This window comes from Anolis carolinensis, chromosome 3 (assembly GCF_035594765.1).
Source record: "Anolis carolinensis isolate JA03-04 chromosome 3, rAnoCar3.1.pri, whole genome shotgun sequence".
Classification (NCBI taxonomy): domain Eukaryota; kingdom Metazoa; phylum Chordata; class Lepidosauria; order Squamata; family Dactyloidae; genus Anolis; species Anolis carolinensis.
The window spans coordinates 250,068,148-250,083,387 of record NC_085843.1 but is presented as its reverse complement, the minus strand read 5'-3'; the positions used below and the strand labels follow the sequence as shown (position 1 = coordinate 250,083,387).

At 38.5% G+C, this 15,240-nt stretch overlaps 1 protein-coding gene and 1 long non-coding RNA gene across 2 annotated transcripts in view; one reads left to right on the top strand and one right to left on the bottom strand.

Annotated features, from left to right (window-relative positions):
- The first annotated feature begins 1,996 nt into the window (after window positions 1–1,996).
- Window positions 1,997–9,127, top strand: LOC103278200 (uncharacterized). The gene is made up of 3 exons (XR_505877.3): window positions 1,997–2,072; window positions 2,686–2,746; window positions 7,763–9,127. It is a non-coding gene; the product is annotated as an uncharacterized LOC103278200 (long non-coding RNA).
- A 70-nt stretch (window positions 9,128–9,197) lies between these two features.
- Window positions 9,198–15,240, bottom strand: part of mogat1 (monoacylglycerol O-acyltransferase 1) — a 29,436-nt gene continuing 23,393 nt past the window's right edge. Inside the window, exon 6 of the mRNA XM_003218267.4 lies at window positions 9,198–11,724. Within this exon, the coding sequence (XP_003218315.1) occupies window positions 11,570–11,724 (155 nt within the window). The 3' untranslated portion in view covers window positions 9,198–11,569. The remainder of the gene's footprint in view (window positions 11,725–15,240) is intronic.

The following is a 15,240-nucleotide window of genomic DNA, read 5'->3' as shown; positions in this document are numbered from 1 at the left end:
ATATAGATAGAATAAAAAACCTGGTGATGGATATATAGCTGAATTATACTAGTGAAGAGGATAATATATCATCATAGGCTATCACTCATGGCTGAGTAGGATTGTTTTCCAAGGGTAGAATCTTGGCAGTGGGTCTGTAAGTGATCGTAGAGACCTAATGTGGATCTGCATGGTTTTTCACAGTGCGGACGTACAAGTGAAAAAAAGGCATGAATGCAAGGCAAAAGGGAGAAACATGCCAAGAGGAAGGTGCATCAAGCAAACCTTTGTCGAAACTGTCTTCCATCTGGAAATATTCATATATGTGTTAACTAGTATAAAACCTGTTAGAGATGCAGAGATATAATGACTGAGTCCTTATGAAAGATCTTATGAAAGTATAGCATCTCAATGTATAACATGATGTCATTTCCCATATAAATCTCCTAAGATTCCAATATTTAAGAATAGTTAAGCAGAGTGATGGTGCTATCTTAGACTGTCTGGTTTAACCATCATCACAAACTAGGCTCAGGTGGCTAGAATGTGATAATGAAATCCAGACAGAATCCAAGTTATTTGACAAGTGGCATTTTCTGAAAGGTAGAGAGTTGGCTATGAGAGAGAGAAACAGCAACAGAAGAATTAGTAGAGGTGACTGAAACATTTGAAAAAGAAAAGGGAAGACTGAACTGCCTGAGACAATGGGCATGGAAGAGTGAGGTTTTCTCTCTAATATAACTAATTTTCAACATTTTACTATATGTGTTTTTGCCCAGAGATAGAAATATGTCATATGGAGCCCTGGTGGCACAGGGGGTTAAACCGCTGAGCTGCTGAATTTGCTGCCCGAAAGGTCGGCAGTTCGAATCTGGAGAGCAGGGTGAGTAGATCAATAGGTACTGCTCCAGCGGGAAGGTGACAGCACTCCATGCAGTCATGCTGGTTACATGACCTAGAAAGTGTCTATGGAAGTGTCTCTTCAGCTTAGAAATGGAGATGAGCACCAACCCCCAGTGTCAGACACAACTAGATTTAATGTCGGGGAAAACCTTTACCTTTATCTTAGAAATATGTCAGCCTTTATCCTTGCAGATCTCAGTATCTCAGAATCATTATGTTTCAGAATTCACACAGAACTAGCATTCTATGATGTTAGGATTATAATATATTGTCACCAGAAGAATGGCAAACAATGGCTTGCATCCCGTTAGGCAGTTGTGATGTCATAAAGTAGCATTATGATGTTGTAACTGTTCAGTATTCACATTTACAATTCTGACATGATTGCAAGTGTTTCTCAAACCCACCTGAAAATCTAGACAGCTGTATTGATGGATGAAGGTTTCTTGGCACTGAAAGATGATTCTTCCAACCCCTCCTAGTGTCTAGTTACTTGCTATCCATCAACTGCCAAATGCATCTCCATGTAGCTGTATCATGATGACACCACACTCACAAATGGTCTCCGCTGGAATACAATGGTGTAATTGTACAGCCAGAAACTAAAAAGAATCTGTTGGAAACAGTTAAATGTATAACCCCTTTGTATAACTCCTCTGCTAATCTCCTTTTTAAAAAATCTCTGTAATTTCTGAGAAAATACCTCATTTCCTGTTCTACAGAGAGTTCAAAACAGAGCTCTTTGTCACAAACAGTGGAAAGCATTCCCCCTACTTAGTGTTTTAGTGATTTTATGCAGAAATAATGACTTTAGGCTATATGTTACTGTTTATTGCATCAAAAGAAGAAGCATGCACAGGACATTGAGTCAGAAATAGATTTGCATTTTCTTGCTTAAAATCGAAGTCTGAAACATCAAGTATGTATTCTCTCTCCTACAGCTTAGTGAACAACAGAAAGCAGATGCAAAGAAGAGATGCCATCTAGTGGAGCTAAGGAAATATACATTAGGTTTGTTTGAGTCAGTGTTTCTCAAACTCTACTCCTCCAGGTGTTTTGGACTTCAGCTCTCAAAAATCTCAGCTATATTACCAGCTGTTAGGAATTGTGAAAGCTGAATTCCAAAACATCTAGAGGAGCACATTGAATATTCTTTTCCCAAGAAACCTCATGAAATTCCTGGTGTTGCCGTAAGTTGACAGATGACTTGAAGTCACATATTTGCTATGAACACACACACACATTTGCTATGAACCACTGTGGTACAACTGTTTGAGTGTTGGATTAATACTCTGGGAGACCAGCATTCAAATCTCCCCATAACCATGGAAATACACTGGTCAAGTTAAGCTCTCTCAGTTTCACAGGAAGGCTAAGTTCTTCTGAAGAAAACTTGCCAAGAGAACTGTATAATGGGGAGGTCACTGCAATTTGGAGTTGACTTGCAAAAGACCAAACAACAACATTTTCTCAAAAAAAAACCTGTTAGTAATAATCCTGACCTGCATTACTGAACAAGGCAACCTCTACTTGAGCTGGCAATACAGCATTTTCCTTCTTCTGCATTTCCAGTAATATGATTATCAGTTGTAATTGGGAACTTATTCTATTCAGATGCTCTAATTCTATTGTAATGGCTCTCCAAATCAATACATTCATTTTTCATATCTTCCATAATTGGGAAAAAGAAATGCATATGAACTTAGATGAAGTAAAGACCATCTGAGTTTAACTATACTATATCTGGCCTTATTTGTTGGAATCTATCTTGCCAATCTTTTCCTTTTTTTCCCTTCCATCTAGCCATATGAAGAATTCGATGAAATTCAAAAGATTCAAAGGGGTTGTGAAAAGTCTAATAAAGGTATAGTCCAAATATAGTTTTAATTCCCACTTATTTTGGATGGATGAAAAACACTGAGGCTATGCCCCATGCAATTGTGTTAGGTCAAAACCTAAACTAACCTAATGTTATCTAGCTGTAAAAAAAATGTCTTCTTTATAAAAATCACCCAGTCATTTATGGCCCCTCAGCCTCTGCAGAGTCTTTGGCATATGAACAAATTGTTGAATTCCACCTCTCTCTCTATAGGGAGACCCAATCAAAGCGAGCCCCATTCTGCTAGTTTGATCTGCTTTGCTTTTATTTGATCAATTTACTGCCTATATCACTATTCCAAACCTGGTACTCTCCAGAGTACCATGTATTGCACCATATTTATTTATTTATTTATTTCTCATATTTATATCCCGCCCTTCTCACCCGAAGGGACTCAGGGCGGCTTACAACAGTGGCAACAATTAGATGCCCATACCAATCAATATAAAACAACACATAAACCAGTTAAAACCATTAAAATACATTATGAATTAAAAATATACATATCAAATATAAAAATATACATGTCAAAGACATCACAACCAAATCCATACAAATGTGGCGGGCGGGCTGCACATTAAATCAGTTTTTTTTTATTTCATGTCAAAAGCATTGCATAACAAATACATTTTAAAATGATGGGGGGGGGGGAAAGGAAATCACAAGCAACTAAATAGTTTTAGACCAAAAATGGGCAACAGCAACTGCATTGTCCGTAGCTTTAAACAACTCCTCCTCTGTGCATGAGGCAGGACATTGTGGGCAAGCATACATATGCAGAGTTGTTTGTTCTAACTCCCATCATCCCAAGAAAATTTTGACCAGGAAGATGATGGGAATCTGCAGCGCACCAGCAGTTCTTTTTCAACCACACATTTTTCCAAGCCCTATTGGAAATGCCAGATATTGAATCACAGTATTTTCAAATTAAAAACATATGCTCCATCACTGAGTAACAATCCTATATAAACACTTTTCACTATACTGTATTAGTCAAAATACCAAATAATGTATTTGTTAAATGTATGTCCTAATGAAGAAAATGTTCAGTGAATACATAGTGGCATACACAACTGATTTCCTCTCCATTTTATCCTTGCAACAATTGTGTGAAGGAGGTGACTGAGGCTGAAAGAGAGAGTGACCAATACACTGTCAACCAGTAAGTTTCATGGCTCAAGTGTTTGTGAACATGGAGGTCCCAATCCCCATAATTGTACCTTGTTGGCCTTCATTAGCAAGCTTGTTTTCTAACTTCCAAAAGTCAAATAATTTCAGCCCCTGCCCCCATGAAGTGTTATCCTCTTTTTTCGTTACGCAACATTCTGTGGTTCTAGAGCAAGATGTTAAGTTGCTCAATGGAAAGCAAAGTTTGGGGGAAGGGATTCTACGCAAGGGAGAACCTCAGAGGAATAGACACGACAGACGGGGGGGAAAACAACAAGCAAGGGACAAGTAACGTTCAGTATTCCATGAGTTCAGTCCTCACTGAAATGCCCCCACATCTCTTCCCCTTCATAATTTTGCCAAGAGCAGATGGATTTAGTACAGTTAGCCCTCCACATTCACTGGGGTTAAAGGCACAGGACCCCTGAAAAATTGGAAAAACATGAAGAAAAACACTCTTTTTAACCTGAGAGAACACCTTTTTAGGAATCTCTTGGTTTTCCAGAATGACTCTGATCAATTTCCACTAATAGCAGACCATAGAATTGCACTGGAATTTTTGATCATAGAATCATGCTGGAAGAAATCCAGCATCAAACCCATGAATAATTAAATCTGCAAAAGTTAAACCCCAAAATTTAGATGGCCAACTATACTAAGGAAACTACTGTACAGATATTTTGTTAGATAATAGGGCCAAGACTGTTGACTATTAATGGTGTTTCCAGGTTTGTCAAAAAATAGTACGAAGTAAATAGCTTGAGTTGTATACCTTAGGGACGGGAATTTAGCAGTTGGTCAGATGGGAGAGGAGATAGTTTCAAAAGGCAGAGAGTACAATAAAAATATACGGTATGTATGTACTGGTAATAGATTTTACTATATTCATCTTGCATCTTGCAGAGCCTCCAGTGGTGCAATGGGTTAAATCCTTGTGCCAGCAGGACTGCTGACTGAAAGTAGACAGTTCGAATCAAGACAGTGGGGCGAGCTCCTGTCTGTCAGCTCTAGCTCCCCATGTGGGTACATCAACCATCTGGGCATCCCCTGGACAGTATCCTTGCAGATGGCCAATTCTCTCACACCAGAAGCGACTTGCAGTTTTTCTCAAGTCACTCCTGACATGAAAAAAAATCTTGCAGATCATCACCAAATATGCCAAGGAATTAGCTTCAACAGTGTTGGCAGACCAAGAACATGGAAATTTTCCTTTTTTTAAAAAAAAAAATCCAAACCTCCAGAATTTTACTTGGCAAGAGATTTCAGGAATTGTGGTCCAAAAATTAATGCTTCCATTAATTGAAAATTAAAGCAACTTCGTTTCTGCCATTCCAGAAATTAGGACATGGGGCAAAGGATTCAAACTACAAGAAAAGAGAGCCAGTCTGGCTGTTCTAGGAAATTAATTACAGAAATTTCAGAAATATCTAAATTCATTTTTACATAATATGTTCCCATGAAGGATTGACAAGAGGGACATATTTTTCTATGTCAGGAGTAGGTGACCTGTGGCTAATTCCCAATACCCATGATCTTGGACCACTAGCTGGAGTCCAGTAGCATCAGGGGCAAGCCATAGACTCCTCACCCTGTCTATGAAATGTGCTTTTTAAAGCCAAGCGTTTGAAATTATGACTTTCAAGTTTCTACTTTTTCTGGACCAAATTTCCTACAGATAATTCTGCTTTGCTCATTTTACCGAATGTAACAGGGAATGAGTTGGCCAACGGACTTTAGACAATTATTTTAACTTGAGAAAGAGCCCAGCTGTAACAGGAGGATAACATATTCAATATTTAAGACTGCTTTGAAATTATACAATGCTAATAATGATGATCGTCTCCTTCTCATATTCCAAATGATAATTCACTCCTTCTAGTCCCATAGTAACAACCTGGAATGTTGACTTTCCATTATCAAAGTGGAGAGCATTGTACTATGAAGCAGCTGTTGCTTTCTTTCATTCATCCTACCTACAGTGAGACAATACTTCATTATGACCTTTTATCTGGCTTTCTTCCTGCCTCTTCTTGATTTATGTTACGTCACAGTGTGCTGCTTGCATTTCATTATGGAAAGAGGACTAATATCACAAACACCAACTCCTTTGAATGGGGCTGGATTGTATGACATATCTGGAAATTAGCCTAGTGGAAGACTGCTGTCAATATAAATACTGTAGCATCTTATATGGGAATCCTGGTAAAACCATCATAGAAAGACATCGACTTCAAACTGATTTAGTAAAGCCATTTTTAAAAAAACAGGGATAACAAAAACACAATATGGAATAAGTAAGTTGAAGAAAGACACACATTGCTGTAAAAATCATTTGTTATTTTCACTCTTTCATTCAATATAATCATAATAAACTGGTATGCTAGATACAGTTAAGTTGGGACTTGGGAGGGGACATCAGAGCGCAACATTCAAAGGGCAGTGAAAACATCCAATGGATTCTGTGATCCCTAGTTGGGTTATTGCTTGGTTATGTTATGATGATAACTCATTTGGCTCTAATAGGAAACATGTTCTCATTCTAAGTTACCTTTCCTGAAAATACAGAAATCTTCCTCAGTCTGAATCAAGCCATTTGTTATATTGCTTCTGAGCTTGTAGTTTAAAATAGCAGGTCTTATTCAATATAACTGCTGAAAGATTCTGAATATATTTCAAAGAACTATTTTCCCATCCTCTCTTTTTCTTTCACACATTTCCTCGCTCACATCCAAACACATATCACAAAATTTTGAGACATGACCAGAATTGAGCTTAAAAACCAAGGCCTTGGCTTCAAAAAGAAGGTGGGTGGAAAAAGCAAATGTTGACAGCAGGCCAACCTTTGAAGGAGAGCAGCTGCTCAGATATCACAACTAATCTGTCCTGTCATCAGCCAGAATGAAGAAAGGGAAAGGGGTTAACAGCAGCAATTTTTGTAGATTGACTCAGACACTGGAGACCCTCCCAACAGGAAAAGATATTGACAGTCTTCTTGTTATCCTGGTCTTCTTTAACTTCAAAGTTCTTGGGTTGTGTTGCCTACATTTATATGATAAGCAGCTGTTCAAACTAAACTGGAATGCATCCATCTAATGGCAAGACATCATTCAATAATGTAGAACTGGAATTAAAAAAAAGAAAAGAAAAAAAGAGGAAAGTAATACAATTAACTGTGCCATCAGTGAAATTGTCAACAATAGCAAATTAGGAATTTAGAATTCCATGGTCAAAATCTTCCAAATTCTTCAACCAAACTGCCACATTCTTTTACTGCAGAACATAGTAAAAGCTGTGGCCTTCCAAGTGTTTTGGACTTTAGCTTCCAGAATTCCAGGCCATTGGACCAGCTAGCTAGGGCTTCTGGGAGTTGGAGGCCCAGAAATCTGGAAGGTCACATGTTTGACACCTCTGCTATAGTGCAAACTCCCTGTCCTCTGGCCATACTGGTTGGGGTTGAAATTTAACAGTGTCATGATTCCCATTCTTACTTTATAATTAAAAATTATTTGGAATGGAAATCAAATGTGATAGTCTTGATCAAAGTAACACATTGTGAGATGAAACACACCTTTTCAACACTTTGCACTTTTTCAACACTTTGGGGAGAAATAAGTATGTACCAAACAATCTACATGTCTTAAAAAGGATATTTCTAAATACATGTTAACTGAGAAAAAATGGAAAACCCATTCTATTTGGTGGGGAATATTTGTATATAAAATGCATATGTACCTTATATGTGGATAAAGTATGTACAAATTTCAATGTGAAAGAAAATCACAACCAACCATAAACAGGGAGTAGGTGTGTTCCATTTGATGTTTCCTGATTCAGGGAAATTCAGCAATCTGGCTGTTGGACCACTGAAAAAGGACCGGGCAGGACCCAGCCGAAACCTTAACAAGAAAGACTCAGCAGCTGGATCTTTTGGCTAATGGGGGTGAGGGGGCTGAGTGGTACTCTACCTGAGGTGGAGGCCGTGGCATGTGGGCGGCCTCACAAATCAGGCAAGAGCGGGGTCCTGGTGGTAGTGGCTTCTCCTCATCCATCGCTTCCTGAAGTCCCCCACTCGAGGCAAATGAGGCCGGAAAGAGAGAGAAAGAGAAAAAAAAGCAGGAAAAGGCTTTTGTGGAGAATCCATAAACATGGATTATGCTTGTACTGATGGGACCTCTGAATTCTTATATTATTCAGTCTGATTTGGCATTATATCTTGGCTTTTGCAGCAAAGATTTTCATTTCCTAATTAAAACACTATGGACCTACAATGTCTCATTCTGTCATTTAATTGCTGACCCTGAAATGCTGAAATGTTTATATGTTCGATTTCTTCTTTTTTATTCATATTTCTCACATACCATATACCCGTAATACATGTTGTGTACCTGCAAACCTTCTTTTCACCCCAGAGTACATGAACAGGTGAACATCCTTTCAGCTTGAGTCCAGCTGTGCCATTGGCCAAAGTGACGCTCATACCTCTCCTCTGCTGTACCCCAGTAGCTTGTTGAGTGCTTTCCAACTTCACAGTGTCATCTTCTGACACTATCTCCTAGATGAAACATATGGTTTCCATGGTAAAAGACATTTACCGTGCCTTCTTCTGCAAAGTACTAACACATCTCAACTATTTTTAGTTTAGTTTATAGTGGCACTGCTGTCATCCCTGAGAGATCCTCTGTCAATGTCTTTCATACAGCACTACTACTGCTGTCTAGTGTCTTTTGGACACTTTTAATCTGGGTCCTCACCAAATGCTTTTCTGACATGGGAGACTATCCATAAACCTATCACCACAGAAAGGTAGTACCATGGTGGAACATCTTCACATACCAAATCTCATTGGCTACACTGAGTGGTGACATCATCTCATTCCCTTAGTAATCTGCAAAGTAAATTGGATCCGCACTGCCCTATAATCTGGTTTCAGAATGTGGATTAACTGCACTGAACTAGATTACAGTCTACACAGTTAATCTACATTCTGAAACTGGGTTATAGGTCAGTGTAGATCCAGCCTTAATTGGACTGGTCACGGAACTAAGCCAAGAAGCACTGCTCTAGTTCTAAAATGTCTCTGAGTCCCATTAATAAAAATCAGATCTCCTACAGGTTATTAAGATGCAATGACCTTCACTAACTAATGTGTTTGGAACTGAAAACACGGTAATAAATCCAAAGGGTAAAACAGTGAAAGATTTTGGTAATGATGGTGACAATATTGACAGAGTAAAGAAAGTTACAAAAATGATAGTATTCAAGAATTTTTTAAAAAAGAAATGTTTAATGAAAATATTCCATATGTACATTGCTGTTTTCAGCCTGAAAGGTTAAAATGGATTATTCAGAATGATGCTGTTGTTTACAAAATTGTAGAACAAAACACCAATTGCACCTGTTCCCATCTGTCCCTTTGGTGAATGAATTTCACAGTGCAAAATACATTATACAAAATTCCTTCTGAATCACACTCTGTGGGTCCCACCTTTTAATGGAGATTTGACAGAATTTGTAACGAGGGCTCATAAAAATAGTCAAAGGATACCAAATCTAAAGGAAATGTGTAGGTTAAAGTCAAAACAAATAGTTGAAAGGGGGTCCTTCACAATACTTTCTGTACATATTTATGAATACTGGAAGTCATGCTCATAAAAACACCTCCATTAAAACCGTAGCAGTTTTCTGTCCATAATCTTAGGATTACCCTAGTCCACTAAATATTTATATTGCATAATTGGAAACATAGAGCAATACCTAGACAACTATACAGAGATGAACATTCAAAAATCTCTTGAGTTATCAGATAAGAAGGGCTGAAGTGCAATCCACTGACCACACACAGCCTTTGTGGCTCCCAGAATCACCTTTTAAAACAACGTAAGAAGGGCCCTTATGCTTCTGGGAGGCACAGGATTTGATGACTTCTTCATATGGTCCACAGGGGCTGTGCTGTTGCACTAGCAGTCACCGACGAAAGGCATGTGGGGTGCCTCGTGGTGACCCATGAGCCCTCCCTCCTCCTCCCATCACATAGTGAGAACAGGACAGGGCGTGTTGGCATCCTGTCCCCATCAGATGAAAGAAAGGATTGGCAACATGCATTGCCCTACCATCCTTTCCCCCATCATATGGGGAAAAGGGGAGGAAAGTGTGGGTAGATCCACCAGAGTTACCTGAAAAACACTCTCCTCCCCGTGGTGGAGGAGGAAACACATTTTGACGCTTCCCCTCCACTTCAGGAGGAATGTGGGTGAGGCCTGTTGTGCGTTATCTGATGGCGCTCTGGAAGCCCCGGTTAAAAGCGTCAAAATGGTGCTATTTTGCCCCATGTGAAGAGGTCCTTAGTCATGTCTTCATTTACCCAACTAGCTTTTCACCATCTCCACAAAAACCAGAGCAAGGCCAAATTCCATGGTAAAATTCTTTCCATAATCCTAGAGGGCATATGGAGACTATTAAGCTAAAAAAATGGATCTGGGTTTTGTGGGGCCCTAATGCCAGTGAAGACTGCCATCTTTGTCATAAATACAAAGATACAAAAACAGAGAGACCAACCTATTCTCAGTTAAAAATGACAATGTCAACCAATCTCCTCCAATTATTGGAGCATATTTCTCAAATTCACTTTTTTCCCTTTTCCTGAAAGCACCTTATTTGTAATTTGCCTACTGTATCCACCGTGATATCAAAATGATCAGTTCAAGAGCAGATTTCTGGGGCTTGGGTTTTGTTTCGTGGGGACTGTTTATTTCTCTAAAAATCTCTATTTGTTTCAAGAGGAGGTCACACAAAAGAAAATCCTTAGGGAAACACAACTGTTGACTTTGGAACTAAACCCTAATTTTATGTGCACACCTCTGTCACTGTACCGATCCATTATTGTTGCTAACAGAGACTCAGAGGAAACCGTTTCTTAGAGATTTGCAGTGTTCTTGAACACAAAAATTGGCAGGCTTCAGAGGTTTTTTTTTGTTTTTGGAGAGAACTATTCACTAACAAGTTTTTGATAGAAAAGTCATACACTTGGAATTAAGGATTTTGTGCCAGTAACTTGATATGAGTACCAGAATGAAACATATGAAAATTCACTTTGGGTTATTGTGGGCTTTTTTCATAGTAGTATAAGACAAGAGAGAATTCTTTGGTTGCCGTAAGAGTTAAATAATTGGGAGTTAGGAACCCTTGCCAATTTGATAGAAATCACACTGGAATACAACTTTTTGCATCGTGAAATGATTCTCAAACTTTGGTCCTCCAGTTGTGTTCACTTTCTGTTTCCAAATTCCTGACATTGGCTGTGGTGACTAAGACTTCTGAAGTTTGAATTCCAAAGTATCTGGAGGAAAAAAGACTGAGAAATACTGAACTACAGAATGCCTTAATAAAAACACAACCATTTGGAAGAGAAGCAGCTTTTACAGCCAGTGACTCATACAAATCAGGAAAGTCAATTTCATATAGAAAAAAATGAGTAAATATCAAGAATATCTTCGAAACCAATAACTCTTTTCTTAACACAAAATGACAGCAGTTCCACAAGAAGACTATAACTCTTGAAAGCTTTGAATAGAAAGAGAGAGTAGTGGAGGAAAAGTATGCTCATCAATAGGCATTTGCTGCAGACAGTCCATGTACTTGCACTTAGGTAAAGATGAGAGACATGTGTTCAGGTATGCCATATTTTTCTTTGTTTTTGTCAAATAAGTTTTGTAGTTCCTGCAGATATTTCTCATGTAATTGATCAATCTCGTCGAGGGTGGGATTGAGGTTTTGCTTCACAGTGATAGGATTCCCAACTACGAAGTAACAAAAAAAAAAACAGTCAAAAATATACAACTTCCATCTTTATCTATAGAAATGAAGGATGGGGTACATGTGGTCCTCCAGATATTGGACTGCAGCTTCTAACCATTTTCTATGTTAGCTACATGTGATGTGTGTTACAATCACAGTAGAACTAAGAAAGATATGGCTGATGTATGTTATAATCCAACAACCTCTGGATAGGTCTCTCATTCTTTGCCCATAGTTTAATACTCTGCTTCTAGGGCAGCATATACACTGTAGAATTAATGCACTTTGACTATACTTTTAATGTCATGGCTCAATACTATGGAATCATGATTGCTGTGATTTTGCAAGGGCATTTATCCTTCTTTGCCAAAGAGTGCTTATGCTTCACCAAATTACCAGTCCTGTGATTCTATAGCATTTAGCCATAGCAGTTGAAGTGTTGTCCAAGTGCATTAATTCTACAGTATAGATGATGCAATTCCACTACTCTATGTGGGTGAACAACGTGAGATTTCCCCAGAAGTGGTTGGATTGCGACTCAGCTCTGCCCTAGCTGCAGTAATTCTATTGTGTAATGCACTTTATGTCAAGAATTGCAGTATTATTTTGGGGTTTTGTTTTAATTAAATTGGCATTTTCATCCTTTCCCTTCATTCCTGTTTCCCATGAAATACATACAAAGAATTATCTATGTATTTAAACATTTTCAGAAACACATGTGATCTAATAGACTGTTAAAGATATGAAACAAGCTGTAAAACAACAGAACATTAAACTTCTCTGGGCATACAAGATGCCCTTCCTTCTTATGGGACACCATCTGCAATGGCCAGTAAGTCAAATGAGGTAGCGCAATGAGTTAAACCACTAGCTGCAGGAAATCTGCTGAGCAGAGGGTTGGCAATTCAAAGCCGCAGGTTGGGGTGAGCTCCTACTGTCAGCCCTTGCTTTTGCCAATCTAGCAGTTCAAAAGCATTCAATGCGAGTAGATCAATAGGTATGGCAGGAAGGAAAAAAGGGCACCCTGTTTAGACATGCCAGCGAAACATGATCGGAGAGGTCTACGGACAACAGGCTCTTTGACATGGAAAAATGGAACAAGAGCACATCTCCATGGCTGGAGTTGAGCATTGCCTCCAGACACCGAAAATGAAAGGGGAAAGCCTTTACCTTAGTCTGCCTGTGTATTGTATGTCTCTGTTGTTCACTGTGTAAAAGGCATTGAATGTTTGCCTTTATGTGTATAATGTAATTTGCTTTGAGTCCCGCCGGGGAGATAAAGCAGAATATAAATAAAGTGTATTATTATTATTATTATTATTATTATTATTATTATTATTATTATTATTAAATGATCATTATCTGATCCAACAGTTATATGTTTTAAAATATTTCCATAGGTTAAAAATTTTGATCAAGGAAAACCAGAATGATTTCATCCATCACACATTGTTAGCATTTCCTAAGAATTTGCTTGTTTTTGCAATTGATTTGATTTTAAAAAGTTCAAGTTTGCAACTTAAATGAGCGGCTCTACCCTAAGACTCTTGCTAGTTAATAATAACAATAACAATAACAATAACAATAACAACTTTACTTTTATACCCCACCTCCATCTCCCTGAAGGGACTTGGGGCGGCTAACATGGGGCCGAACCCAGGTAATCACAATGAAACAAGATAAAATACATACTTCAAACAAAACAAAGTAAAATAAAACACATTTATCCACAATGACATAGTAAAATAATAAAATAATAAAAATGACCAAGTCAAACATAAGTTAAAAATAGAACAAGGATTAAACGAAGGCAAACTGGGCCAAGTTTGATTTTAATTAACAATATCAAATAAGTGCACTCATTATTTTAGAATAGAATCTGGACTTTTGCAATAGCATTTACTTCCTTTTTCAGCTTCCTTGCCCAAGGAGTTCAAAACTGTACTTAAGATACAATAATAATAATAATAATAATAATAATAATAATAATAATAATAATAATAATAATAATAATAATAATCTTTATATTCTGCTTTTCTAATGGAACCCAAAGCAGCTCACAACATAATACAATACAAATCAAAGCACATTTAGCATAAAATACAAGACAAAAATCACACAAGCATAAAGTTAAGTACATTAAACCTCTCAACATCTTTTGAGACTTACCACATTATACTGAAAGATGTAGCAGAAAAATGCTATATATTAGAAGGGCACTTCTCTTTATCAGCTATTGAGCCAGAAGTGGTTTTTCAGTCCTTTATCCCTATTACTTCTTGCAAAAGAGCTTTGAAGCTCTCTTCTGGCTCTTTAAATACTATTGACAGAACAGTTTTACAAGATCTTAACAACAGAGCCTGCTGTTAAAAGTTTGTAATTTGAAAAGGACATGAATACAGGGAACTCAACACATTACCCAGGTCCTTCAAGATCGAATTGTGAAATTATCTGCCCAAAACACACTCACACTCCTGTATTTAAGGCTTGTCCAGATGTTCCCAATGACTGGATTACTAGTGCAGTACTAAACTGGAGGTGGGGAAAACATTTGCACAGAAGCACCAAATTTTTTTCATTATCACTTGAAAATGCATCAAGTGGTTATGAAAAGCAAAAAGTTATGAATATCCCAGAGAGGGACGGCAATTTGTGACACTCCAGATTTTGATACATTGCAACTTCTACCAGCTATAAATAGCATAGCCTATGGTGAGGGATAATAGGAGCTGTAGTTCATGAAGATATGGAAGACCACTGGTTACTACCCCGTCTTAATGGGATAAATCCATCCAATTTTAGGTAGGTAACCAAAATTGTTACAGGGGCCCCGGTGGCGAAGTGTGATAAAGCAATGAGCTGCTGAACTTGCAGACCGAAAAATCCCAGGTTCTAATCCCGGGAGCGGAGCGAGCGCCTGCTGTTGCTCCAGCTTCTGCCAACCTAGCAATCTGAAAACATGAAAATGTGAGTAGATCAATAGGTACCGCTTCTGCGGGAAAATAACGGTGCTCCATGCAGTCATGCCGGCCACATGACCTTGGAGGTGTCTACGCACAACACCGGCTCTTCGGCTTAGAAATGGAGATGAGCACCAACCCCCAGAGTTAGACATGATTGGACTTAAAAGTCAGGGGAAACCTTTACCTTTACCTTAAGCAAAATCGTATAAGATTACAAAGAACTAATTATTATCTATACACTGGAGCCCCCGGTGGTGCAATGGCTTAAACTCTTTTGCTGGCAGGACTGCTAACTTGAAGGTTGGGTTGATGACCTGAAGATTGTCGGTTCAAATCCAGGGAGAGTGCGAATGAGCACCCTCTGTCAGCTCATGCTCCATGTGGGGACATGAGAGAAGCCTCCCACAATGATGGTAAAACATCAAACATCCGGGTGTCCCCTGGGCAACCTCCTTGCAGACAGCCAATTCTCTCACACCAGAAGTGACTTGCAGTTTCTCAAGTCACTCCTGACACACACAAAAAAAAGAATCTTCTTCTTGGGCTGGCTCTACT